At 44.8% G+C, this 27,210-nt stretch overlaps 1 protein-coding gene and 1 pseudogene across 2 annotated transcripts; one reads left to right on the forward strand and one right to left on the reverse strand.

Annotated features, from left to right (window-relative positions):
• Positions 1-426: 426 nt before the first annotated feature.
• Positions 427-12,351, reverse strand: LOC121083221 (annotated as a pseudogene).
• A 5,922-nt stretch (positions 12,352-18,273) lies between these two features.
• LOC121082907 (folate receptor gamma-like) lies at positions 18,274-22,951 on the forward strand. 2 transcript variants are annotated; one of them, XM_040582602.1, is made up of 5 exons: positions 18,274-18,867; positions 20,031-20,203; positions 20,839-21,027; positions 21,889-22,024; positions 22,274-22,951. In XM_040582602.1, exons 2-5 carry the CDS (start codon positions 20,054-20,056, stop codon positions 22,732-22,734), a joined length of 936 nt encoding a protein of 311 aa, XP_040438536.1. In that variant the 5' UTR covers positions 18,274-18,867; positions 20,031-20,053; the 3' UTR covers positions 22,735-22,951. The 2 variants fall into 2 exon arrangements, with proteins under 2 accessions (XP_040438536.1, XP_040438535.1); XM_040582601.1 differs by having other exon boundaries at positions 18,275-19,024.
• Positions 22,952-27,210: the final 4,259 nt, after the last annotated feature.

The following is a 27,210-nucleotide window of genomic DNA, read 5'->3' on the forward strand; positions in this document are numbered from 1 at the left end:
AAGAGTTTTTCCCAGACTGGTGAATCACAGACAGACTGATTAGTGCGATGTTGAAGATTAGGACAGCATAGATGTGAAAGATGCAAGTGTTCAAGGTCCTGGACCGCTCCTTCTTGGATGCAATACTCAAGACAATCTTAAGGATCACGATGTACAACAGAACATGTAACAATGAGTCTAAAGCCATTGAGAAAAGAGCAAACACTTAAGCCATAAATGCTGCTGTCTCATATATGTCACACAAATGTGACTAAGCCACACTGATGATATCCTGGTATAGGCAAGAAAGAGTGCAAGAGGCCACTGACCCAGCAATATTGCAGCATCTTTGGGAGAAAGGAGAGCGGGAACACCAGAAGTACCACCTGAATAGTCAACCCCACACCAGTCTTGATGCCATGGAGATTGTCAGAAGGGATGTATGCCTCAGGGGCTGTAGGTCACAACAGACATGTCAAAAGCCACAGCCACAAGCGCAACAGATTTGATGGTGGAGAAGGTGTGGATGAAATACATGTAGTTGAGGTATGCATCAAAGTGGACAACTTGGTAATAAAACCCACACAGCCCAGGCTCCAGCACCCGCAGCCTGTCACTGCCTGTTGTTCTGGGAGACCCAGACTGGAGTTGCCCAGACATGGTCTCACCTGTGCTGAACTGTTGGGGAACCACTGCCCTGCACAGCCTGCATGCCCCAGCACCCCCAAAGGTCCTCTGGTGATGTTGGGGTAACTTGTACTCACTAGGACCTCAGGTCTTTTTCTACAGATGTTCTGTCTGGCCAGACAGACCTCATCTAGAATAAAAGCACCAATTAAAATGAAATTAAAAAAAAACACCTGTGGGACAAATCTATTTAGACCCAAGGCCACCTGTGGCAGCAGCACACGATGTCCTTTACTTGTGCTAATTACCATTTATAATAACAACTGACTATTACAACTCAGCTGGATACTTGAACTCTGTGGGATTTAATTTCTACATTTCACAGTCCTTGAATCATTCTGATTTACCTAAGATTATCAGCCCACAACCATTTCTGTTTACAACCCTACTAGCTCAGCCATCAATGAGCTTTGATGCCCACTTACAGCTTTGGGAGCTGGGATCAGCATACATCATAGCTAGCAATCTTCTCATGGAAATACCTCCCCCTCTCCAGCTGGGAGTCCCTCTGTCACACATAGTAAAACAATTCTTTTTCCTGGAATTTCCCATGGAACAACAACCAAAAAAAGTCTCCTTCCAGGCTTGATTGTCAATCAACTTTGAAAGCCTTTTTGTCTGAAGCGTGATAACCATCCTTACCAGAGAGACAGACACACAATTAACCATTCATAAAACACCTAGCATTTCCAGTACCACTCACAAAGTTAATACAGATGCTGTGTTTTTCACTTTATACCTGACAGAGTTGAAATCTAAATACTTAAGGGTTCAGTTTCTTTTAAAATCCACCAGAAGGTAAAAATGGAAAAGCTCAGGAATTGAGTCAGTGATCAGATCACATCTCTTGTAGAGCAATCGCACGTGTCTCACAGGGAAAGCTGCTCTGGGTGCATCCCAGAGTGATGTCCCTCCTCTCAGCATCACAACACCCGTGACTGCTGTGCAGTTTATAAACACCACTGTCACCTCTCCAGTGTTTCCTGCTATCCATCCCCAGTTTGCCCATCCTGAATGCAAATTATATTGGTGGGGGTTTTTTGCAGACCATTCCTTCAATTTTTCAGAATTACCCTGGGCATTAATCTTTCTTTTTTTCTGCACTTCCAAAGAAGCTGTATTTCCTTTACTTTGCTACCCAGGCTAATACAAGTTCCAGGATGCTCATTCAGATTCTCCCTTCATCTTTCTTTGCAGTAGCACAAGAAATGGGATTTGAAACTACCCCATAATGGTTCAAGCTCAGCAATATTCTCTGGGTCATTTATGAAAATAAGTATGCTAATTCATCTCAAAAATTAAGAGACATATTCTTTTCCTCTATGTACAAACTGTGCTATTCTTCCACACAAGAGAAATTATCTGATTGACATGATTTGTATTTGACAATATTGTAAAAGTTTCTGCTGGTCTCCTTATTTGCCGAAACCCATGATTTGATTGTTCATTTATGTATACATTTTCTAGTGATTATGACTAAATTTTACCCTAGAGTCTGAATACAAGAGCACAAACATCTCAGGGAGTCCCTAACAGGTGAACTGCTGGCAGCTGGGGGAGGGTTTTTGGGAAGCATCATGGAGCTTGGTGGTATAAGGACCTGCACCCTGTCCCCAGGGCAAGCGGTGCAGCCCAGACAAAGTTAAATTAAAAAAAACTGCCCAGAGGCAGTTAAATTGTGCATGGTTCAAAGACAGTGACCCCCACCAGCCCCTCTGGCCAGGACAGACCCTGCAGTTTGCTTGTGCAGACTTTGCCTGTGCTCGGCACCTTCCTATACTTTCCTTGTGCTGATACTGGAGCGTTCAGACCTCCTTTTCTCCCAATTTTAAAGATATTTTTTTTCCTCCACCTTTTTGCAAGCTCCTGCTCTTTCCTCCTTCTACCACCATGGTATCTGAACAGCAGTGATGAGGTAAAATTGCTTGCTTTAGCAATACTTGAGGCTGAGATGAGATCAGTCACCAACCTCACTATATTACCGTGAAATAGAAATGGGACCATCACCTTTAACAGAGTTTCTCTAGATTCACACTGATTTTGCTGAAGAATATCAGGGTCTAAATCTGAATAAGGAAGGACAGGCTATGTATGCCACTTCAGGTCCCACCATGCTCAAATGGCAGAGTGTGCTCCAAACTCTTAGAGTAATTGGAAAATGTTTCAAGAGCAAGATACTAGTTTTCTTTTGTTAACTAAGAGCAAAGTGAAGAACCTGAAAGATAAAACCCATCAATAGAGTGATTTTTAAGCAAACACCAGACAGATGCCTGGATAAATGTTTTCTTACACGAGTAATGCTGTAGCCAGCGCAGCAAAAACAAAGCTTTCTGCTTGTCATGATATTTGCATAGCACTTAAAATCCCTGAAATGCATTTCGTATGAGAGTTGCATGGACTCCTGAGGGAGGATTTACCATGGAGCCCAGTGATCCCTGTAAAGATGTTCTCAGCTGGGAGTCTCACCTGGTGTTTATGGCTTTAAACTGTAGATCATCTTTAACATTGCACAAGCAGTGAAACCCTCTGTGGGTTTATTCAGTCTAGAACAGTCTTTGCCTGTTTCAACTTTGGTACTTAATTTCTTTTCAACCTCACTGATTGCAAAAGACAGAAATGGATGAATCCACTGCACAGCAGACTGTCAGTCTGACTGACAGTCTGCTCCAGATGACAGAGGGTGTGGCAAGGCAAGCCAGGTGCTCACCTTGTTTAAACAGAAGAACAATCTTATACGAATTATAAGGTGCTGTCCCTGTTCTTCAAAAGAAGAGCATTGTTATACACTTACACATCTTCCTGAGGCAAACTTCCCATATTAAGAGCAGCAATGACACTAATAAATCCAAGGAGCGCAGATTTCAGATCTTCCAAGCATATACATACATGGAAATACATCATAGCAGACCACCAGCTACAATTCTATTCTCTATGGTATTTACAGATACAGCCCTTCTGCTGGACCTTCAATCACCACCACAGGGGCCAGGTTCCACCTTCAGAGCCATGGATACAAACTATCTGGCCACTATATTTGTGGCTCACAGCAAGCAAACTGCTCCTGCCTGCACCTCAGGAGGTTGCTTTGCTGCATGCACGAGCTCTCCTCACCATGCCACCTCCATCCCCTGGGGTGGATACCCACCAGCCCCCTCCTTGTGCCTTTTGGGGACACCAGCAATGCATGGCAGGTGGCAGATGCTGTGGTCTCTGAACATTCACTTCCTGAGTTAAGATCAAAGCAATCTTTAAGTACAGGTTGAGAAGAAAAATGCTGGGATGAGAAGCTGGGTCTGTTGCTCCCTTCCTGCCCCACGGTGGGCTGTCAGCACCCCACGGGCTGTACACTTCACCTCAGAGAGGCCCCCGAGCTGGTCCCACAATGGTCCCACCCTCCCAAGGTGCAGCAGGCAGCTGAACCCCATCACGATATACAGTGTTAACAGCCAAAGTGACCAAGATGGGACAGAGTACATCTTAAGTTGCCTAAATGGGACAGACACAGAGCCACAAGCTACGCCTGGGAAGGACCCAGAGATTGCAGATCCACCTGCCAGGCTTTGTCCACTTGCTGCAGCATCTGCATGGGGATTTGCACAGCTGTCCTGTGGGCCAACAAGGCATCTAGTATGGGAGATTGAGGGCATTGATCACACAGCTCCATTGCTGGAGGACCCTCCCCACAGTTTGGTGGCATTGAAAGGACACAGAGGATCAAAGCTGCTGCTCTCATCATGCTTCTCAACCTCCTGCTTTGCCAGTCTGACACTCACCTCTGCCATGTCGTGCTGACAGTTTGCATGGAGAGCAGCACCAGTGTGACCACAGCATTCCCTGCATCTGCGTCTCTGTCTTCTAGCAGCCTGCACTGGGAGGAGGAAAGGTGGAGAACCCGGTGCTGCACACATCCCCAGGGAGGTGGATGGGTCCCTTCCAACTTGAGATATTCTATGATTCTACGAGTCTTGCACCACAGGACACATCCCCAGGCTATGCTCATCCCTGCCATCCTTTGCTGACACTCAGGGGCAGTGAGGCAGGTGGACATGCTCCTTTTTGTGCATGTTAGGGTGTGGAGAGAATGTGAGGCAGAACCAGTCCAGGGAAGAAGGAATTTTTCTGCCATTGCATTTCAGCAGGCAATTGCCTTGTGCTCAAAGCAAATGGAAAACCTCCATCTCTGGTGACTGACAGGCAGGGACATCCACTGCAGTGATTCTGTGCACGGCACCATGGCCATGCTGGTGTCTGCAAACTCAGCGTGTTCAGAGCGGAGAAGGAGCCTGGCCACACATGAGTTACAGCCACCAAAGGGGCTGCACAGTCACATCCCAGTGCAGGTGCAGCTCACTTGGACACCATGTTGAGCCAGCCTCTCAGGGTGGGTGGTTGCTGATTTAGGTAGCTGCTGCACTGGGTTTTTCCTACAGCTCCTGCCTTGGGAATTGTTATTAAAGACACAGAATCCCCCCTGCACTGTCAACACACATCTGTCCCCAAGACCATGATCCTAGTGTTGGTCTCTGCCAACAGCCCCTCACACCACCAAGGATGAATAGCAAAAGCTTTCCTAGGTTGGGGCTGGGACCACTGGGACACAGTGTGGGACCATGGCAGAGCTCCTTGGCCCGCTCCTGGGATGTGGTTGAGGATCACAGAACAGTTGTGTCCTCTGGAGCCTCTCACACATGTGCACCAAGCTCTGGAGGACGGAGAGCCCAGCTGCTGCCCAGAGCTCCCTGGCAGCAGTGGGGGACACACATATGCCCCACAGCCCCAACAGTAGCTAAAGATGGGAAAACATAGGAAACCCCACCTTATCTCAGAGCTGGATTTCAAGGCAACCACCATAAAAATGCAGACTCCTGATTCTATGGATGCTAAAAACAGGCATGAAACAGGAATGTGAGATATGTGCCATAAATCTCAGAGCTGTTCTTCTTAGGCTATATTTAACTGTGAAGATTGCTACCTTTCAGACTGGAAGAACAGCTTGTGAGTTTGGTAGATTTTTATAGTTTTTCTGACTGTAAGTTCATCTAATAAAAGACAGTACCTCTCACCACAAATTATATTTGTCTGTCGTATTTGCAGCTACATGCTTACAGAAGCTATGTATTTATAATGATGCTTTTATAGCTACAACAAACACTGCCTCTGCTAGCCCTGCCCTTGGAGTTTCTGCAGCCATCCTGCTCATAGCTTCCCAAAGGCCCCAGAGTCTTTCTCGGGGACTTGTGTCCCACAGTTTGTTTTGCACTTGCTGGTGCAGAACGCTTTGGTTGACATGAGCATGTTGACTGATGCTCAGGAAGGGGTCAGATGTGTTTCACATTCATTTCAGTTAAGGACCATTAGAGAGGGGCAGAATATGTGTTTTTTATTCCCCAGATTCCTCCTGGCTTGGGGTGTGTGGCCTTCTTGTGAAACAGGATTGGAGACCTGAGCAAGAGTGGAAACAGACTGGGAGGAGATGAGGTTTAAAATCTTGGTTTCAGTTCTGCCCTAAGATGCATTTTGCTTTAAAATTTTGTGCTGAAAAATACTATTAATCAGTATAGAGGCTTTGTTTGGGGCATGTGTTTTCTAAAATGGCTAAAAATATCTAACATAATGATTTAGAAGTATTAAAAAAAGTATTGGTGGAAAAAGACAGTATGGCTGAAGGATAAGACCTCGGGATTGCAATCAGGGCATATGTGGGCATGTGTGATTGTGAGAGCATTTTCAGCAGACAGTGATGTTTTGTCCCTCATGATTTTATCTGGGAGAATAATTTTTCAATAAAGCTTAATGAAAAATCCATTTATTATTCAAAACATACTGCTGTTTCAGTGTGGTTTTAATAAGTGAACAAAGTATAGCAATCAGGTATTTCTCCTTCTCAAATGTGAGCTAGGGCACAAGGTACCACATAGCAGAGATGCACTGACCTTCTCCTCCATGCTCTTGGCTCCACCAAGGATGATAGTTTCTGTCTCTGCTCTGTACCAAAGAACACAGACTGGGACAACAGGGACCCTCTGAGTCTTGGCAGGGTATCAAAGACAGATAAGAGGTTCTTTGTCCTGGTGGGGTTACAGCTATTTCAAGGAAAGAAGAAATATAAATCTGTGTGTGTGGGCATCAGTGACCTCCCCGTTGAGTTCCCACCAGCTGGGCAAAGGAGTGATGAAGCATCATCATTGATTCAGGGATCGCACAAGAAAATCAAGACCGCCTTAAATCTGAAATTTTCTCCAGGATGAGATGCAAGATGCAGGGGTGATACAGAAAGTGCTTTACACAGCCCTGAACCACCATCATCGTGGGACAGGCAGAATGGAGCAAGCCACCCTCAGGAGCACTGTCCAACATACAGATTTCCCTTGTGCTTTGAGCCTTTGTGTGCTAAACAGAGCAGGTCTGGTGCCCATTTGCATGTAAGAAGACCTTTTTATGTTGCCTGCTGGCAAATCTGAAATGGCTTTAGGATTTACCTTTCAAAGCAAAACAAGGTGTGGTTTTTTACCGTGACTACAACTCACTGACGGAATAAGTGACCACAGGTGGTGGTGAACACTGTCTGAAAATGTTTCATCCAGAGCCTTCCTAAAAGGTCCCCATGACACAAAATAGTTTGTGTGGAGCCGCAGAGTCTTTGGGGGAAACATTAGAGCTGAGGTAACAGATGACATCAGACCCATCATCTCAGCTGTCTTTAAAAGCTGTGTCCTGCAGGTCAGAAAGAAAAAGCATATCTAATACAGAAGAAAAAAAAAAAAAAAAAACCAAGAAGAGGGGAGGTTGCTGAAAAAAACTTTTCCTGGGAACCCTCCCAGCCCCTCCATTCACAGAGCTTTTCTGAACTTGGAGAAACCATTCTTTTGAAGCTCAAAGTGGACGAATTATTGATAGGGAAAGTTTCCTGACTGCATTCACTGAATTTTAGAGACATTGATAGTGTTCTGCAGCAGCTATGAAACACATATGATAAATACAGTTGTCTCTTTTACTCAGTAATTCACTATTTCTACAAGCCTTTTCTTGTGGTTTAACCCTGGTGGGCAGCTCAGCCCCACAGAGCCACCCTGGTGGGATGGGGAGAGAAATGAAAAGGTAAATGTGTCCCCTCCCCACTGCTTGTGCACCCTAAGACTACTGTCGCATGTTGGTCTGAGACCGGAGCGTGGTTCAGTTTGTATTCTTGGGAACAGGAGTAAGACTCAAAATGGAGTCAAGAGCCAAGGAACTTTATTTGCCCAACAATAAAACTGTGAATGCAAAGGGAGAGAGAGCAAGAGATAAAGAGAGAAAGGAAGGAAAGAAAGAAGGGAAAAAACAAAGGAAAGAGTTCACAGCAATAGCTACCACCCCGGAGCTGCAGTGTCCCAACAGTCCGATTCGTTTCCAAGTCTGGCAGGTGAACATTCCGTTCCAATGTTAGTTGGTTCCGTTTTTTATAGAGTTGTTACAAGCTGTTCTGCTTAACCACACCTTCCACCCAGCAATGGTGTACGTGTCCAACATCATCAGGTGGTCCTCAGGAAGCTCCAGGCACCTTGATCCCCCTGATCCCAGGTCTGGGCGCATGCACAGGAGTTTGGTTAAGTTTTGCAGGATCAGCCTCCCCCATTGCTCCATGGCATCAGTTGGTTTCCTCCTTTAACAATGTATAGATAAATCTCTGCGGTGGCAGTGGTGTTATCTTCCTGCCTTAACAATGTATAGATAGATCATTCACTGTGGTGATGGCAAGAGTTTCCTGCCATAGCAATGTTGAGACAATACATCTGCTGTGGCAATGGTGGATCTCACTGGCGCAGTCTCTTACAACTACTTGCTGGTGTGGCGGCGTCGGAAGCAAAAAAGGCCATGAGGCTGTGCAAGCACTGCTCAGCAATAGTGAAAACATCCCTGTGTTATCAACATTTTTTTCCTCACAAGTCCAAAACATAGCTCCATACATGCTACTATGAGGAAAGTTAGTTCTATCCCAGCCAAAACCACTACGCCTTTCCTTCTTATTTCTATGTAAAAAAAAAAAAGATCATAGGTAGACGTTGTTTTGACATGCAGTACGATTTCCAGAAATACCTTGTCAATGGGATAAGTGCTTGGGTCCTTGCTGTAAAACAAGCAGTAACACAAAATGCCATATCACATTGCTGTCCTTCAAACAACCACCCTCCTCCTGCCCCATTCTTTGCCTGTCTTTCCCTCCTGGACCACCGCAGTCTTCCACTGAAATGCCTCAATGACCATTCTCAATGTTCTCCACAATATTCTCAACATTGTCCTCCGCCCTTTCTCAACCACCTCAGCTTTTTTCTTCCTTTCACTAATCTCTCCAAAGAGATTTCTACTTACCAGCCCAAGCCCACAAAGAGCTTTTTCTTGCCTTAAGTATATGCTTTTAACTCACGACATGTTGCCTAGTATGAGTAGAAACCTTTCCTTCTGGGGTGCCCAGTTCCTTTGCTTGCAGCACTCTTGGGAGTTTCTAACACTTGTTTCTCTTTCCAGCTCTCTCAGCAGGCTAAAGAATTAATAACTGGATTTTCCCAAGTGATAGAGCTGTCTTTGAACCACAGACACTGAATAATTATTTCATTCATTGGATAACACATGGCTGATCCATACAAATCAAGATACAGACATGCCAACAAAGTGGCACCCAAGTCCATCACTGATATTTATTTATATGAGATTTTGCAATTGAAAGTGTAATTTTTTTCTTGTTATTTAACATTTTTTTTCTTATTTGCATCTCAATCACGTAGGCCAGGAAAAGAAGCAATTAGTAGCAGTAGTATTTAGTATCTATACCTTTGCTATACACTGAAGCACAGATCAGATACTTCAATATAATATTAGAGGTGTGGAACAAAAAGAAAATCCCTGTTACCAAGATCTTCAAATATAAGGACAGAAGAACACAAAGAAATGAGGGGAGGAAATGAACAATAAACAGCATGGGTCATCATAAGAGGCTACGGGAGCTGTTAAGTATCACTGTACAATACGAGGCAAACGAGACTATATTGAAAATTACAGATTTCATTAACAGAATCAGATGGAAAAGAGAAAGAGTTGAGATTATTTAAATTTTTATTTTCATGTTGCTCTTCTTATCAAAATCATCCCAGACAGATGAAACTTCATCTGCAGCAAAAACACAAGACAAATATCAAATAATCATCCATGGCTATTATAATGTCACTGAAATTGGCTTGTGACTGATTGTGCAGCCTTTAGATGGAACAGAGCTTATTCAGGTACTCAGGGTGAAAAAAACATGAAGTCAAAGGACAGGGATAACTACAAGAAATCATGGGCTATAAAAGGCTCTCGCAGTCAGCATCAATCTGTAGACCAGAGAAAACTCCTGGCTGACCATCATCAGGGGCATGGGGACAGACCAAGTGTCAGTCGTGATCCACTCCACATGCTGAGGTTTCGGATTAGTTTGTTTTAATGTATGGATAACAATACTAACTGTTAATACATTAATTGGATAGATGCCCCACATGATGCAAAGCAGATGCACTTTCCAAAAGAGGAACTGGCATCCGAATCGTTATGGTGAGTGTTTCCCAGAGCCGTGATCTTTGCCAGAAGCATCTCTCATGTGCCATCAGGTAACTCCCTCTTGAAACGAGGATCCTGAGGACACACCCTTACAGATGTGTTTAGTTTTTATGATGTAGATGATGGGGTACAGCATGGGAAGGACTGGCATGTGGATGTTTGTGGATAACTGGCTAGCTGAAAAAGGTCACATAGACGTAGTCCAGCTGGCTGGACAAAAATGCACATCGCTCTCAGCTTATCTGAAGTAAAGCAAAAATACACTATCCTTGGCTGTTCTTGTTACACAATAACAGGAAGATCGCAGTGGGAAAAGAATGTTGCAGGTGGGAACAGATAACTACTGAAGAGAAACTAGGGGCGGGCTTGGTATTTAGGCAACTAACCAATAATGAGCTTAACTTTTGTAACATGTATGAGCTAATTATAACAAGGCATAAAAGGTGACTGTAAGGCACAATAAAGGAAGTCTGCTGATCACTCATATTGAGTGACTGTGTCTTCCCTCCGTCACGACAGATGTTGGCCATGAAGACATGAATGAGAGGGCTGGCCATAGGCTGGCCATACTGGTGAACCATGGACAAGTCAACCATGGGGATGTACAGGCTCAGGGCTGCCAGGATAAGAGACACGCAGCTGCTCAAAGCTTGAGATGCTCCCTCTGGGACACAATGCTCAGAATGGCCCTGGCAATCAGTACCTATGACAAGAAGGTGAGGATGACGTCAAATGTCAGAAAGAGAATGGCTACAGCAAAGTCACACCAGTTATTGAATGTGATGTCTGCACAGCTGCTTGATGACACAGCAGGTGATGGCAGCCCTGCTGAGAGGCATCTGCACAGGGCAGGCAGTCCAGTCCTGCCTATTCTGGCACTGGTGAGGATGGAGGAGTATCTCAGCGGGTAGCAGATGGGCACATAACAATGAAAGGCCATGGCCAGAAGCACCGAGGACTTCAAGAATAAGAAGGAATGAACAAAGTAAAACTGAGCAAAACAGCCTCCAAAACCAATTTCCCTGTAGTTGACCCAGAAAACACTCACCACGGTTGGTGGTGCAGAGACAAAACCAAATCAGTGATGGCCAGTGTGGACAGGTAACAGTACACAAGCTCGTGGGGGCTCAGACCAGTCCTGATTACAAAGGGGATTGTGCAGTTCCCCATAAGTGATGCAGTGTAAATGCAAGTGAAAGGGATGGAGAGCCAGACGCAGGAAACCTACACAAACACACACATACCCCTGCCCCCCCACCCCCACCCCCCTACCCCCCCACCCCCCCCAGCATGCCCACCAGGGTAAACAGCACGAGAGGAATGAGAGAAACTGGTTCTGCTGCAACACAACATGAGCTGAAGCACAGAAAGGCAAAGTAATCCTGTAATCAGCGAACCAAAGAAAAAAACATGAACTAGATATGATCCAATATCATAAATCTTCCAAATCTAAGCAAACAGATTTATGTTATGCACTCTGGCTCTCTCAGGGTGCTGCAATACAAGCTCTTATTTAAATGAGAGTTTGATGGCACAGAAATATACCATTAAACATGTAAACATTGCATTTTGTTATGGCAAGAATAAATACCACATACCTATGAGCCCAATAACTTCTTAATTTACCTGTTACTGTGAGAAATATCAACATGTAATGTCACTGTCATTACAGTATCATTAAGGAAAAGTGAGGAGAGTTTGCACTGGTTCCCCAGATAAGTAATGACTAACGAAATGTACTAGGTGAAGCAAAGACATTTGCATCAATTTTATGTGCACCCATGGCATTTCAGGGCTTCTGCTTTATGGAGTTGAGAGACCTTGCATCACTGATATGTTTTCTTACTCCAGAAATAAGCAGGAGCCTCTCTTTATGTGATGAATTTGGCAGTGCTGCTGAGCTGTCTAGACTGCCCTGTCTGCGGGAGGAGATGTGGTTTCATGCCAGATGGCTCTCCTCCTCTCTCTCCTCTCTTCCCACACAACACATGCTCCAATGCTTTCGTTTCAAGGAGTCCAGCTCAGCTGAGGAACCACATCTTCAGGTGCCACTACCCCTTGCTTACCTAAACACAGCCAGGGAATATCCTTCAAGCCTGCACAGCGATTGCCCATGCTTTACAGCAGACTCTTGGAGAAACAGCTTACAGGAGAGCTGTTTTTATAAGTATATAAGTATATAATGCATCCAACACCGAGACAGTGCAGAAATGATGTATGTTAATTTTATCTATGGAGAATTCCCTAAGTACCTGTCAAGTGCACAGGACTTCTAATCTGAATATCTTTTAAAGAGCAGTAAAGCATAATGGGACATAGCAATATAAATCTGAATAATTCATACTAGACACCAGGGTCTGATTTTATGCTGAGCAGGTAAAACTGACTTAAGAGAGAATTTGCCATTGTGGTCGGGAAGCCAGTTCCTGAAAACAGAGCTTGCTTTGAGGTAACAGGGGAAGAAAGATAAGAAGCTTCAGCTGCTGAAGGAAGAAAGGTTTGGTAGCTCAATGAAAATGGGGAGCATATTTTTAGTTGAGATTTTGCATTTTCCCATGCGTGTTACCAATGTACTAACACAAGGCTCCTGCCCTGGGTCCCTTACCTGAGTTGAAGTCTGAGCTTGCTCTCAGTGCCCAAGAAGTCCTGCAGAGCACAACAGCAGGCTGCAAAGCAGGGCCAGGGTTTGCAAGCTGAGCTTTTTCTTTCGCTCCCTGCACAGCAGCTCCACGGTTAATGATCAGAAGAATTTAAAGAAAAAAAAAACAAACTGAATGCTGATAGTGTTTAGGACTGGAATCAGCAACAGGGAGCACTCCTGATTTTGCTGCGTGAACCTGGTGTTTGCTCAGGTTTCCTTCATCTCAAAAGGAGCACAGGTAATTTGTAGGACAAGGCCTCAAGGACAGGAGTCCAAGTACTGATAGCCTGATGAATAGAAACTTGCTAGAACTTGTAGGGCACAAGCCCTGGGAACAAAGGAACAAGCTAACTGCAGACCCCTGAGCCCTTACAGTTGAGGAGGCAACCAGACGGACAGAGAAACAAGTACCCAGATAAGGGAACGGGTAGCGCCGATATGTAACTTCGTTAATCAAGAAAGCCGGGTAGAAAGAAACCCCCTAATTTTGGAATAGAAGCTGTTGCTATGTCAAGGTAAACTAATAAGTTCCTATTGTTCTAACGATGTGCCTTAAATATCAACCAATCGGTGTTTTTTATGCTTAAGATTTAACCAATCAGTGTGTAATATGTAGAAGGTAGAAACGTATATAATTGTAAGAAAATCACTAATAAATGGACAACTTGCTTGCATCAAGCTGCATCCCGTCTCTTCATTCGCCGCAGTAATTGGGATGTCCCACACTCTGGTTCGCTTACCAGTGATCCTGGGCACGTGTGGCAGGAGCAAGCACGTCTGAATTCAGCTGGTTGGTTTCTTCCCAGTTCCCTCAATTATTTACTTCCAAATAGAAACAGACCATAACAGAAAGAGAAAACAGCATGCTAGCTATCGCACTCGGTCAGAGCAGAGCAGATACCAGGAGGACCCTTCAAATTCTTCGGCCGATGACAGGTTGACACTAGCTTCAGCTTCTTTCTGACCCTATGCTTCCCTTTCTTGATCAAAATCACCCATTTTTCCACTATCTGTTCCAGACAACAGTGACTTCATCAGCCAAGACCCAAGGGACCATGGGCAGCAAGAACAGCCCTCTCGCCTTGGATGCTGCCCCACAAGACAGCACTGATGTTGGTGGAGATGAGATAAACACACGTTGCTACTCCTGTGGAAGGAAGGGTGTCCAAGAAGTTTTCATGTATGTCCTTGCTTATGTAGCTTAATAATTGCAATATTGTATCATCATGCGTGAAGGAACTTTGCACTGATATTACCTTGGCAGTTTGTCTGGCAGAAGGTTGCTTTTTTGGCAGACATGACAGCAAAAAATTGCTGCAGGTCTGGCCTTGGTAGAAGACATACGAGACTATGGAATACCAGGCTGAATGCATAGCAGTTACTCACCAATACTAAAACTGTTTGAAGCTAGCAGAAGCAGAGAGTAATACCTCTTTTACAGAGAAGTTTCTGAAACTTGTTTTCACAATCAGTTATGACAGGACATCAGGGAGTTTAAAAGTTGATTATACAAATTAATGAGTAATGGGTCCATAAACATGTATTCTAGTGATCAGTCAGAGACCTCTATTATCACTAGTAAAACAGTAATGGAAGTTGAGGCACAATGAGGGGAATAAACTGTAGAAACTGGCCAAAGTCATGTACCCTCCCTACTCAGATCCCAGCAAACTTCCCTGGGGAGACTTGCAATTCATTAAGTGCTCTGCAAGGAAGAAGCAGGACTGTTGCAATGGGCTGCCGCAGACAACCCCCTCAGAAGGGACACGAAGCAATGACCTTGGTCTGCCCCCCAGGTGTGCCCACTGGGGAAGTGCTGACCTGCCACAGCTCAAACATTGATGGTACACAGGGCGTTGGGGATGAAGCTGTCTCTGAGCAGAGGAAATGCAGCAGAGCTGAGAGCAGTGTAAGAACAGAGATAAAATGAGGAGTTACATACTTCATCGCTTATGTTCAGGGATGATCTTGGGGAACTACAATCTCACTTGCCTGATTTAATCTCACTTCAGTGTTACAGCATATTCCCACGCAGCAAGGAAGCTTGTTCCACGGTTGGCTTGTGTGATACACTGGACAAGCACTGGGCCAAGATACAGCAGCAAACCTCCTGCCATTCCTTGATGCGCATCCAGGTAACATCACCATGCTAACACAAATCTGCTGCAGAAGAGTCAAAATACATTTAGCAGTTGGGTGAACTCAGCAGTTTTCTTCAGCTTCTCTTCTGAGCTGCCTTCCCCCTGCATTTCCCCAGCACACCCATGTGCACGTGGTTTATTTTCCCAGCCTGTGTGTTCAGAGGCCAATTTCCATCTTATTTTGTGGCTCCCAAAGACATTCTGCTCTTACCATGGGTCTGAGGCAACATGTCTGTACCCTCTGTGGGACACCCCTGAGGCTTTTGAGACATTTCATTGTCAGGTAGGAACTTTAATTTTTAAGAAAGATCACTCTGTGGCTCTGTCTTCATTCATATATCTCTCGCTATCATTTTTCCCTTTTTTTTTTACTCCTTCCTTGCTTTCTATTCTTAGGTTTTTGGTTTTTCTTGCCTCAGATGTAACTTACTTCTATATGTATAGCCTCTTCATTCAGGGGTATTAAAGTACTTTATCAAAAAGAGAAAGTACTTTATCAAAAAGAGGCAGTTTCTCTTCCTAACCTTCCAGCAAGCAGAGCATGTGTGTTACCCTGTAAAATAAATGATCGGCTTTCTTGTTGCAGAGCAGCAGCAGAACAAATTAGGTTCTGCAGTCTCTCTATCTGTATCTGCCATCCCTCCACCAGCACCTCCTCATCCTGAAGTACCTGAGTGCCCAGCATCCTTTTGAACAGCAAAGATAACTCCTTTCCTCATCTAAGCTATCCACCTAGACAGACCTATATTGCTTATTCTCCACGAGCAATGATAGCAACGTCCCCTGACCTGAACAGTTCATCAAACTGCCCTGGTGTGCAGGGACCCAGAAAACTTCTTATTCCCTGTTACAAGACCAAAGTGATCCAGGAGTTGTGTTATTTAATCTCCAATCTCAGTTTTAACAACCATCCTCAAAATTCTAAAATTTTTTTTACACAGCAAAGATTTTGATGGATGGAGCAATCAAGTATTTGAAATGAAAAGTCTGAAGCAACAATATCTGTCCGATGTAAAGTATATCACCTTTTTCCCTTTCAATGTGCATCAAAAAATCCCCTGTTTACACTCCATTTTAAAGTGCATTTTAACCAGTTTTTCTGGGGAAAGGAAGAAAACATTAGATGTTCTCTCAGGGACCCTGCAATTATCTCTGCTCTTCTTGTAGCCAAGCGCTGATTCACTCCTGGAGGACTCCAGGACTGAGATGCAGCTCCAGAATGAGATGGTTAAGTATTCTGTGGAGGTATCTCCTTGTGCTGGTGGTGGGTGTCTCTCTGCAAGGGTCCCCATGTGCATGGGGTGTCCCAGACCCTGGCAGCCAGTGGTGACCCAGAGCTCAGTTTGGTTGCCCCCTGCTTGTGCTGAGTCCCATTCAAGGTGTCCTCAGCATCCACCTGGCTGTGCAGCTGTGACACAGGTCCTGCTGACTCTGTAGCTCAGTACCACGCATGGTCAGTGCTGGCCACAGACTTTGTACTGAGTTTGCAAGGTCTCAGGGCTGAGGCGTGCCAGGTTTGCTCTCTTTGAACTTGTCTTGACCTGCCTGGAGCTTTTTTTTTAACAGATTCAGCAGTAATGGCTATTTTGATTCTGACTACGGCTATGGCTTTTTTGCTTATTGTTGTACAGTGCAACCATAGTTTCAGTTTTATGCAGCTATCAGCAAAAAGTAACTATTGTGTGCTGGACGAGATATTTGTTACTTAAACATAATGCTGTAGTGCTGAAAAATACATGTCTGGCAGGATGGCAGGGGCCTTGAGAGGTAGGGACATGGGATGCGGCACAGGAGTGCAAGCAGGAGGTGATAAGAGATGGGATGGGGCACAGGCTGGTACTGAAGACCTCATAGCTATAAAAAAACCTTAGGAATGGTGAGTTGAAGAAATGCAAGCTTGGAGCTGGACAAAAATAGTTTGGGGGTGACAGCAGCAGATCACCCAATCGGACCCCAGGGAAGAAGCATCCAAACCCTGGAGAACAGGTTGCACAAGGCAAATCAGCTGCATGGAGCAAATGAGGATGCACCCAGCTACATACCCATCCCATTAAGTACAAGGATATGGGCAGGACTACAGTGAGAGGGAGAGAGTTACCCCATTTTCTGTGCTGTTATGTGTACAAGTACCCCCTACAAGGACAAGGTCTATGCATTCACACGGGACGCTTTAAAAGGCTTTCTGGAGAGATCGAGGGATCTGCACAGCTATGCACATGGTACCTTCATGGGAAAAGTCTGCAGAAAATGTGATAAAGGTTTGAATCCATAGGCACGTGGATAAGTATGCCATATGGGGAAGGGTCAGTATGGATCTTCTAATGTGTAGACAGGACTCCCTAACATACTGCATATCCTTGAAGGGCTGGAAAGGATTAGGGCTGAGGCTGATCCAGGTGATAGGCTACCTGGATTCCCAAGGGCTCTGAGCAAGGTCCCCACAGAAGGTCATCAAGCAAGAAGCCATGGAATGAGAGTAAAGTTCTGCACACCACTGAATAACTGAATCGTAAAATAAAGGTGCATGGCTATCCTTTACAGTGAACCCCTACAGAAATTTGTACTGGGATTTCTGTTTTTCCACAATTCTTTTTTCTGGGAAAGGGAGGGAAAACAGCAAGGCAACCAAGTTTCTGATGATACAGAATTACTCCAGGGACAGGAGAACCAGCTGCAAAAATTTGCAAGGACCCTAATAAGACTGAGTCACTGAACAAAACCCCAACAGATTAATAAAAAAAAAGAAAAAGTGAGATAAACATACAGTGATGCACTTGGGGAAAAAAGGGAACACTTCAGATAGGAAATGGCAGGCTGGTAGCTGACAATTATCTCTCAGGAGCAAGCTGCCACAGTTATGATAATGTTACAACAACATAGTTCAGTGATCAGCAGTTCCAAAACCAAACTAGATATTAGAAATTCCTAGGCAAGGACCAAAAAACAAGGTCAGGACAGTGCTGCGCATCTGAAATACTTCTGCAGCCCTGATGCCTCAGGGAGCAAAACACCTGTCATGGGACAAGAGTGAGCAGACCATGGCTTCTGTTGGAAAGAGGTGACAGAAGGGAGATATGACAGAGGTGGCAAAGGCTCAGAGATGTGGGGGGGAAGATCTGCTCATTGTCACTTCCAATAGGAGAGGTAGAATAATGAGAAATTAAAACAGCATGCATCTAGTTCAGAACAAATACAAAGAGGTCATTATTCATGCAACGTGTCATTAGACTGTGGAAATCACTAAAGCAGTGTCTCTTAAAGTGCTCATGCATTAAATTTAGGATGATGAGCTCCTTAGACAAGTGGGTTCATCACCAAAACATCAGTGATGTGACTGAAGAGCGAAACAGCCCCAAAACCTGTGCTGTTCCAGGAGGAAGACTCTGCCCCTTTGCTGAGGGTGAGGGCTTTGCAAAGAGTCTTGAGAGCAAACCTTAGCTTTTATCTCCAATTATTGTCCTCAGTTTTTTGCAACAAGATCCCCTCATCAACTAGCATTTTTTTTTTTTTTTATTGTGTTGGGAGTTATTATTCTTCCTTCTGAGACAAGAGCACTTACTCCTGCATGTCGTTTTTACGTGATAAGTATTAGCACTTCTCTAGTTATTCTCAGTGCATGGCAGAATCCTGCATCTCTCCCTCTTTGGCTTTTTTTGTCTGATGCAATGATGCAAAGCAAAACTGCCCGGTGTAAGGCAAGCAGAGGAAAAGGGGCTTGTTATGAATGGCCAAGGTCGATAAAAGAGACCCGCCTTTTGAAAAAAACATGAGATTGTTTCCCAGGGAACAGGGTGTTGCTTCCGAAAGAGGCTGGAGAGGCTGATTGTCACCAAACCAAATGCTTCTAAGGTAACAGCTGCTGGTAGAAGTTAAACCTCATTAAACATATTAGAAGGTACTTTCAAGTGCCAGCACCTGTTAGGTTAGAAGGCTTTCCTATTAAAGCTGACCCCAGGAAGCTGCTGTGTTGAGTGTTTTCAAGATCTAGCAGAGGCTCTCTGGGCTGGTAAGGTTGAGGTTTTTCAGTTTTATGGTTGGTTGTTTTTTTTTTTTTAATGTGGGTCATATAGTTGAAGTTATGGTGCAAGTTAGTTACTTCTTAGTCCTCAGATTTATGTGTCTGCTTATTTAGTTCTGTATTTGTTTTCTGTGTTGTTTTAAACTGATTTAATGTTGTGAGTGTTTTTTCTTGCTCCTGTGTTTTGCAAAATAGTTTTTAAAAAGCAACTCTTTTTGACCCTTGTGCTGTATTGACAAGGAATGGAAGGGAGCACTGTGGTGTGTGATGTTTGGGGGTTTTTTGGTGGGGGTGGATGCTCGGGGTTTTTTTTTTTTGTGTTTGTATTTTGGTTTTGTGGTTTGGTGGGTGGGTTGTTTTTTTATTTTCAGTAAATTACTTTAAAGCTCCTAGCCTCTAGAGGAGGCTAAGGCATGATGGTGTGAAGTGTCTCTCATTTGGAGACTTCAGGTGTGGGTCTCCAAAGGCCCAGATGCAGACAAACCAAAGAAAATGCCTTCCTCTCTTAACATATTCCTGAAAACAAGGTGGGCCTCCTGCAGCTCATAACCTGCATAGCATGTCAGTGTGCTAGTGCATCTAATTACCTCCTCTGAACTACTAACTAAAGAGATCCCTTAAGTGTAACGTCTGGTTGCAGAAGATTTGGGACCTGAAAGCTCCATGCTAAAACAGCAGGGTGGCTTAATGCAAAAGAACCCAAATTAGAATGGGTCTCACAGTATCCCCTTTCTGACTGGGACTGTTTGAGATGAACTGTTGAGCAGCCCAGACACTAAAAGAGCCATTTGTCTTTTCATCACTGTCCAGAGGATGATGTGTAGCTGACCTTGCAGCCTTGCTTAGCAGGGCTGCACTTGCATGCACTTGTGTCCTAGGGCTGTGAATTGCTGATGGGATGCTGATGTGTCCTCAGGAGTGCCTGACCCCCACAGCACCTCATTTACTGCTGCTTGTCACAAAATCTCTCCCATGCTGTTCCCTTTCTGTACAGCTCCATCACCTCCCAGCTCCCCAATGGCTGTGAGAATAGGAGTGGGGCAGGTGCTGCTCATGCTGTTGGCTGCCTGCACAGTGATGCCTACAAAAGACCCATTGCTGAGCATCTGTATGGATGCCAAACACCACAAAACTAAGCCTGGCCCAGAAGGGATGCTCTATGGCCAGGTATGACTCCTGCTGATGTGTTAGGTGGGGTTGTCTGGGTCCCCTGTGCCTACCTCCCCACATAATGTGGGCTGGTTTGGGCTTGGACCATTTGCCTGAGGAAGAAAGCCTCTGTTGGGTATGAGACCTGTTTGCTCCTCTTCTTCTAGTAGGTGGCTAGGGCAGATGCAGTAGTGTAAGGATTTCTGTCAGTCCACTGTTACCCCTCTAACCAAGAGCCTTCCCCTTACCAAAGCCTAGGTACCCCAGATCAGAACAAGGTGAAGGATGGCAAGGGAAGACCCTTAGCTGCTCCCTCTCTGTGTTACAGCCTCCTCCTGCTAACTGAGGAGCTCTGCCCCAGGTCCTCAGTAGAGATGGAGCTAAGAGTGAGCCAGGGTGCAAGAGAAGGGAGTTTGTTTCCGTTCCTCAGTCTGGCACTAATTACTGGTGAGGATCTGACCTCTTCTTTCACCTTGCTGCAGCCCTGAACCCTTCAGTCCAAAGTGCCCAAGGGTTTGCTGGAGGAGAGAAAATCCTTTTGCAGCGGAAGGTTTCTTGCTGTAGGTTATGCAGGGAGCTGGCACCTGCAGCATCCTCTGACTTCCTTGAGCTGGTGTGTGCCCCCCTGACCAGCCTGTCTTTTTGCTCTGTAGTGTGCTCCCTGGAAGGACAATGCCTGCTGCACAGCCAACACTAGTTCAGAAGCCCACAAGGACCAATCCAACCTGTACAAATTCAACTGGAACCACTGTGGCCTGATGCCATCCAAGTGCAAGCGCCACTTCATCCAGGACACATGCTTGTATGAGTGCTCACCCAACCTGGGGCCCTGGATTGACCAGGTAGGATCAGACCTGCTGTGATTAAGACAGTAGGACTTGTGCTGGCTACATGATATGTTATATGCTGGTCCCCCATATAACATACCCCTGGCACTGATGGGAGAGTGCTTTCCAGGGAGAGTAAACTTTCCTACAGGGTGGAAAGATTCATAGCATGGTTTAGAAGGGACCTCAAAGCCCACCCAGTCCCACCCCCTACCACAGGCAGGGCCCCCTGCTCCCAGCCCCGTCCAGCCTGGCCTTGAGCCCTGCCAGGGATGGGGCACCCACAGCTGCTCTGGGCAGCCTGGGCCAGCGCCTCGCCGCCCTCACGGGGAAGGGTTTCTTCCTCACGTCCAACCTCAATCTCCCCTCTCTCAGCTTCAAGCCATTCCCCCCTGTCCCACCGCTCCCTGCCCTTGCCCAAAGCCCCTCCCCAGCTTTCCTGTCGGCCCCTCCAGGCACTGGGAGCTGCTCTAAGGTCTCCCCGGAGCCTTCTCCTCCCCAGGCTGCACAGCCCCAGCTCTCCCAGCCTGTCCCCACAGCAGAGGGGCTCCAGCCCTCTGACCAGCTCCGTGGCCTCCGACGGGCCCGCTCCAACAGGTCCGTGTCCTTATGGGGGGGGGGGGGGGGGGCGGGGAAGGGGCCGAGCTCGATGCAGCTTTGCAGGTGAGGACTTGCAATGGGCTTTGCTAGACTCTACTTGGGTAATCAGGCTGATGGAATAATTGCTTGTTATCAAAGCATGTCTTCTGGGGCTGAAACTTTCAGATCAGCTCTGGAGCCCAATGGGAGGGATGGAGTGGAATCTGGGATGTGGCAGATCCTGCCCTTTAACTTTCAAGGGCTGTTACCAGTGTACATGGTCCTGTTCTCTTGCAGGTTGACAGCAGCTGGCGCCGGGAGAGGATTCTTCATGTGCCACTCTGCAAAGAGGACTGTGAGGAGTGGTGGAAGGATTGCAAGGACTATGTCACATGCAAAGAGAACTGGCACAAGGGCTGGAACTGGGCAACAGGTTGGTGGGCTGTGTGGAGTAAGCCTCTCCTCTCCCCTGGCAGTGTCACTACTGCCTGCCCAGTGGCTGGGGCTAAGACCACTAATTCTTCATGCCTGTCTGTGGGGCTGGCAATTGGAAGGTGGCCAAGCCACTGTCCACCTGCTAAGATGCAGCAATGGGCTGTGGGCAGGTTGTCTGCTCTTTCCAGGTGAAAGGACATGAGTGAAGTGTGCTAGCTCGTGTTTTCTTTTGTGGTGCTGTCTTCAGGAACAAACCGCTGTCCTTGGGGCTCCATTTGCAGACCCTTCAGCCATGTCTTTCCCCAGCCGAAAGACCTGTGTGAGAAAATCTGGTCCAACTCCTACAAATACACCACGGAGCGCCGGGGCAGTGGACGCTGTATCCAGATGTGGTTTGACCCTGCCCAGGGAAACCCCAACGTGGTTGTGGCAAAGTACTATGCTTGGAAAAAGAGAACCTCCCCTGCTTGGATGGAAGATGAGACTCCTGAAACTGACAAAGCTTTGTGTGTTCTGCCATGGCCTCTCCTGACCTTGCTGCCTCTGATCCTTCTGGTACTCCTTGAGAGAGCTGTTGGTCCCATGGATGCAGGGTTCTGTGACTGCTCCCTGAAGGGACATGGCTTGAACTGCTCCAGGTGCCCTACAAGAAGAGCTGGCATAGATAACTTAGGTCTGTCTGTTCACACTGGTCACACTCTCCAGTAAGTGCTTTCGGCTGCTGCTGAAGGCAGTTCCTTCCTTGACATCCTAGGAAGGGAAATACACCAGAAGAAAGAGTAAGAGCTCTTTTGCATCTGTTCCCACCCTGTGACTGTGCTGGGTTGGAAGTGCTTGTTCAAGGTCCTTGGCTGAGCTCTGATGTTTGGTCCTTCAGGCTGCTGACTATCTGAACGGTGGGAATGATAATAAAATATTCCTTTGAATCATACTTGCTGTACTGAAGTGAAGTACTAGTGGGGAGGTGGAAGTGCTCTGGGGGTGGAACAAGGTTGCTGGTCTGGATTGGGAGGTGGTGGGTGTGGGATCTGTAAATGTGGGAGCCTGGGGAGTAGGAAAGATGTAGCTTCCTGGGTAGATGTACGTACAGATTTCCTGTCCTGACCAAAATGCGTCCATGTACAGGGAAGTCACCCTGATACTCAGACAGAGACTTTGAAAGTGTGGTCCTGAAACTCCTAAAAATTAGCTCTGCAATTTGAGGCTCAATCTGTCAAATATCATGCTCCAGTCATGACTCTGCTGCCATTACTGCTGCTACACCTTCAGGCTGGGAATTTCCTCTTTTCCACACAGCTCTTCAGGACCGTGATTTTTTTTTTTTTTTTTTAATACAGGGTAAGGCAAACTGCCAATGCTATCCAGTGCCTTGGTCCAGGGTATGAGGAGCCCAGACTGCTCTCAGTCCAAGAGCACAGCAGTATCCCCCCACTGTCCTGTCAGTTCTTGTTGTGTCACAGGATGCTTCCAAGCTGGCTGTAGGTTTCTTCTCATGTATGTACGTAACTGATTGCTGCAGCCTGAGAGGTCCCCTCTGTGGTTACATACAAGCCAAGACCAGCTGGAAGGAAGGCTCTGTGTTGGATGTGATTCCTGGGTCTCAGGAGCTAACTGCAAGAGCTGAAAAATGAACCAGGAACATCAGCTAGTGAGGGATGTTTGGCTATTTTTTGCTCTCCAGCTAACAGAGAAGGTAACTGGTAGAGCTGACAAAATACCACCATAGCTCTAGCTATAATGGTCTGCTACAAGACTGTTACCAAAATCTCGGAATGAAAAACTTATCGACACCAATGTGATGTAGATAAGCAGACACTTCCTTATTAACGGCCGGGTGCGTGAGCGAGTCCTCTCACGATCAACGCATGCCAGGTCCCAAAATCAGATTCCATATATAAAACTTATTCATACATATTCATTAAATATTCATAATCATGATATTTCCCATAAATCATTAACATATTCTCCTCCTATATCCGATTCTGCGCGGTAGAGCTTAGAAAGGTCTAGAAATGGGTCTGGGGTACCATTTGGGTAGGTGGTACATGAGTCGGTGGTCGCGATCTCCCCCTGCCGGAATTACCTTTTACTAAAGTTCACGATTTCTTGGCAGGCAACTACAAGCTGTTCCAGTCGACTCTTCCCCAGTTTCCATTAATCTCACATTCTGACATTTCAATACACCTCTACATACGGAAGACTGGTCAAATACAAAGAAACCTTTCAGACCCTGAAGTTATCACCTAAGTTTTAACAATGGTTCTAGCCCCTTTTTCTAGCCTTGGTACAGGATGTACAGAAGATCTCATAACAGCTTTTACTGTGCAGCTATAAGTTTCATTTAAAATTTTTCTTATCCTTCTATATTTTAATTTTATTAAATGATTTTATAAAATCAATTAATCAAATAAAGTAAATCAATCTTATTAACAAATCGATAACATTTCCCCCCTTTGAAAGTGTTGAAAATCATTTTTGTTTCAACATATTCTGGTGATGGATCATGCCTTGATAAAATAGTTGGTACTTCTCTCATAATCATATGATTGACTGCAATTCTATTGGTAAACTGTTTCTTCAAACATGCATATACTAGCATGCTCATCCAAAAGACAATTAGTAACCGAAACAAAGTTTTAATTATAGATTGTATCCAAGAGCTCAAATTCCATCCCAGTTTGTTAAAAATTTTCCCAAGCCAATCTTCTGACATATCCTTTTGAATTGTTTCAGTTTCTTTTTCAATTTTTCCTAATAGGTCTAGATCATGTTCCACATCCTGAGTGACATTTGGAATGTGGATACAACAGTGGTCCAATTTATCCTTGAGATATCCACATACTCCATGTTCTTTAAGTAGGAGCATATCTAGTGCCACTCTATTTTGTAAAGTCATTCTGGAGGTCGCCTGTGATTATATATTCAATTCCTTAAACCCCTTTTTGTTAACGTTTGTTAATTTTTCCACTTGACCAGTTAACTGATAGACCCATGCTCTGTTTCTATATGAAGCTATAGGATTTAAAAGTGATTCAAGTGCCCAACCAGTTTTCACTCCTGTAAATGGTTCATTCCAAATATCATCATTTATCTCAGATCTCTTTATTCGTTTCAATTCTAAATTCTCTAAGGATCCTTTAAATGGTGATTTCTTCCAAATTGGACACAATATTGGCATGCCTAAACTGATTTGTTCCACCTTACCATCTAATGGTAAGTGAGTTGTCCAGGTTCCATCACTTAATGCCCAAACTAAATGTCCTGGACTTCGAATAGTAGATTTTCTACAACTAAACAAAGTTCCTCTTCTAACTGTAAAAGTGCTGGTTAAATTGAGAGTATTCTTAAGACCTCGACAAAACCAACCGTATTTCAAAACAGCGGCCTACGGAGGAATTCTTTGGATTACTAAGTCTGCATTACTGCAATCATACACTTTTTCACATTTCCACCACGGCACTATTTTATTTTCCTTCTCTCCCGATGAAATTGACCTATCATTGACCCAGGGTAATACTGAAACAAACTTTTCCATCCCGGGTAAAACACCAAGAAGTTCTTGCCATATACTGAAAATGGGAAAATATGGACATAGACCATATAGAGTCCCATTGTTCTACTAATTGGGTACCTTGGCCAGTTTTGTTACACTTCCATTTCATGATACTTCTGCTCACATTGGTTTTAAGTTGTTCATCATAAGAACACCATCCTAACTGGGGATTTGAACGCCCAGGAAGAAGAACTCAAGCTATGGCACTAGGTCGGGATCCTGTTATAAAATCATAATTCAATACGTGTTTTTTTTACAATCTGTTTCTTTACCTGGTGACTTCCACTGTTTTCTAATAACCTTTACTTGTTCATACCATTGAGTTACTGGCCTTTGTTCACAATAGGTCGTCTCATTTTTACATTCCAGATTGGTCAGATTCATGGTTAAAATTCCTTATGGAATAGATTCACCTACTGCCCTCGGTATTGGCAAACAAGCAGTGATCTGCGTGACATTTTGTAAATTGGCAAATTCTTTAATCAATCCTACCATCAAATTTTCCTCAGCCATTTGTTTGGGAATGTCAATTACTTGTTCTGTTTCTATTTGTCTTTTGTTCCTGTCCACTAAGTCAGCCCATGATCCCACCAACACTACCAACCAAAATAAAATCCAATATAAAAATTAGACATGTTTCAAAGTCAATTTTAAAGTCTCTGGGTCATGATTCACAATCTTCCACGGAGTAGGTGCTTTCTTCACTCGAGTATAATGTATCCAAGCATCCGATTCTGCAATTTTGATAGCTGTACAAGTGGTTAACAGTATCTGGAAAGGTCCTCTCCAGTGCTCCTGCAAAGGTTTGGAGGTCCAGGTCTTCACATAGACATAGTCTCCTGGTTGGAAATCATGCACTGAATTTTCCTGGAATAAAGGTCTATTCCAAATTACTGCACTCCAAATTGCAGCCAAAGTTTTCCTTAGAAAAAGCAAATAGTTATACACATCTTGTTTTCCTTTTACATGTATGTTTAGATTTGGTTCTGGAGACTCATATGTTTTTCCATATAATAATTCATAAGGACTGACTGAGGTTCCACTCTTTGGCTGTACCCTCATTCGTAATAACACCAATGGAAGTGCCTGAGGCCACTTTAGACTGGTTTCTTGACAAATTTTACTTATTTGTCGTTTTAAAATTTGATTCATCCTTTCCACTTTCCCACTAGATTGTGGCCTCCAAGATGAATGTAAATCCCAATTAATACCCAATGCTTTGCTAACACTTTGTACTACTTCAGCAACAAAGTGTGGACCTCTGTCAGAGGAAATTCCAATAGGAACTCCAAATCTCGGAATTATTTCTTGTAATAACCACTTCACAACCTCTTTTGCTTGTGTGGTGTGACAGGGAAGGGCTTCTGGCCATCCTGTAAAAGTATCAACCCCTACCAAGATGTACCGGTACCCATTGTATCTAGGCAACTCTGAAAAATCTACTTGCCAATAATCTCCAGGTTCTGTACCAGACTTCAGCCTACCCATTTGAACCTTTTTCTTAATCGATGGATTATTTTTCAAACATACTTCACACTTTGCAGTTACTATTTTAGCTATTCCCAACATTTTAACTGATATTACTTGTTTTCGTAAAGATGTTACTAAGGCTTCTGCCCCCCAGTGACATT

The sequence above is a fragment of the Falco naumanni genome, chromosome 2 (assembly GCF_017639655.2).
Source record: "Falco naumanni isolate bFalNau1 chromosome 2, bFalNau1.pat, whole genome shotgun sequence".
Classification (NCBI taxonomy): domain Eukaryota; kingdom Metazoa; phylum Chordata; class Aves; order Falconiformes; family Falconidae; genus Falco; species Falco naumanni.

Bases quoted from the DNA above. Each gene is read 5' to 3' on its own strand.
- LOC121082907 (XM_040582602.1), top strand. From the start codon at position 20,054: ATGGCTGTGAGAATAGGAGTGGGGCAGGTGCTGCTCATGCTGTTGGCT. The intron at 21,028-21,888 runs GTAGGATCAGAC...GTTCTCTTGCAG, and splicing joins TGGGGCCCTGGATTGACCAG to GTTGACAGCAGCTGGCGCCG. The intron at 22,025-22,273 runs GTTGGTGGGCTG...TGCTGTCTTCAG, and splicing joins GGGCTGGAACTGGGCAACAG to GAACAAACCGCTGTCCTTGG.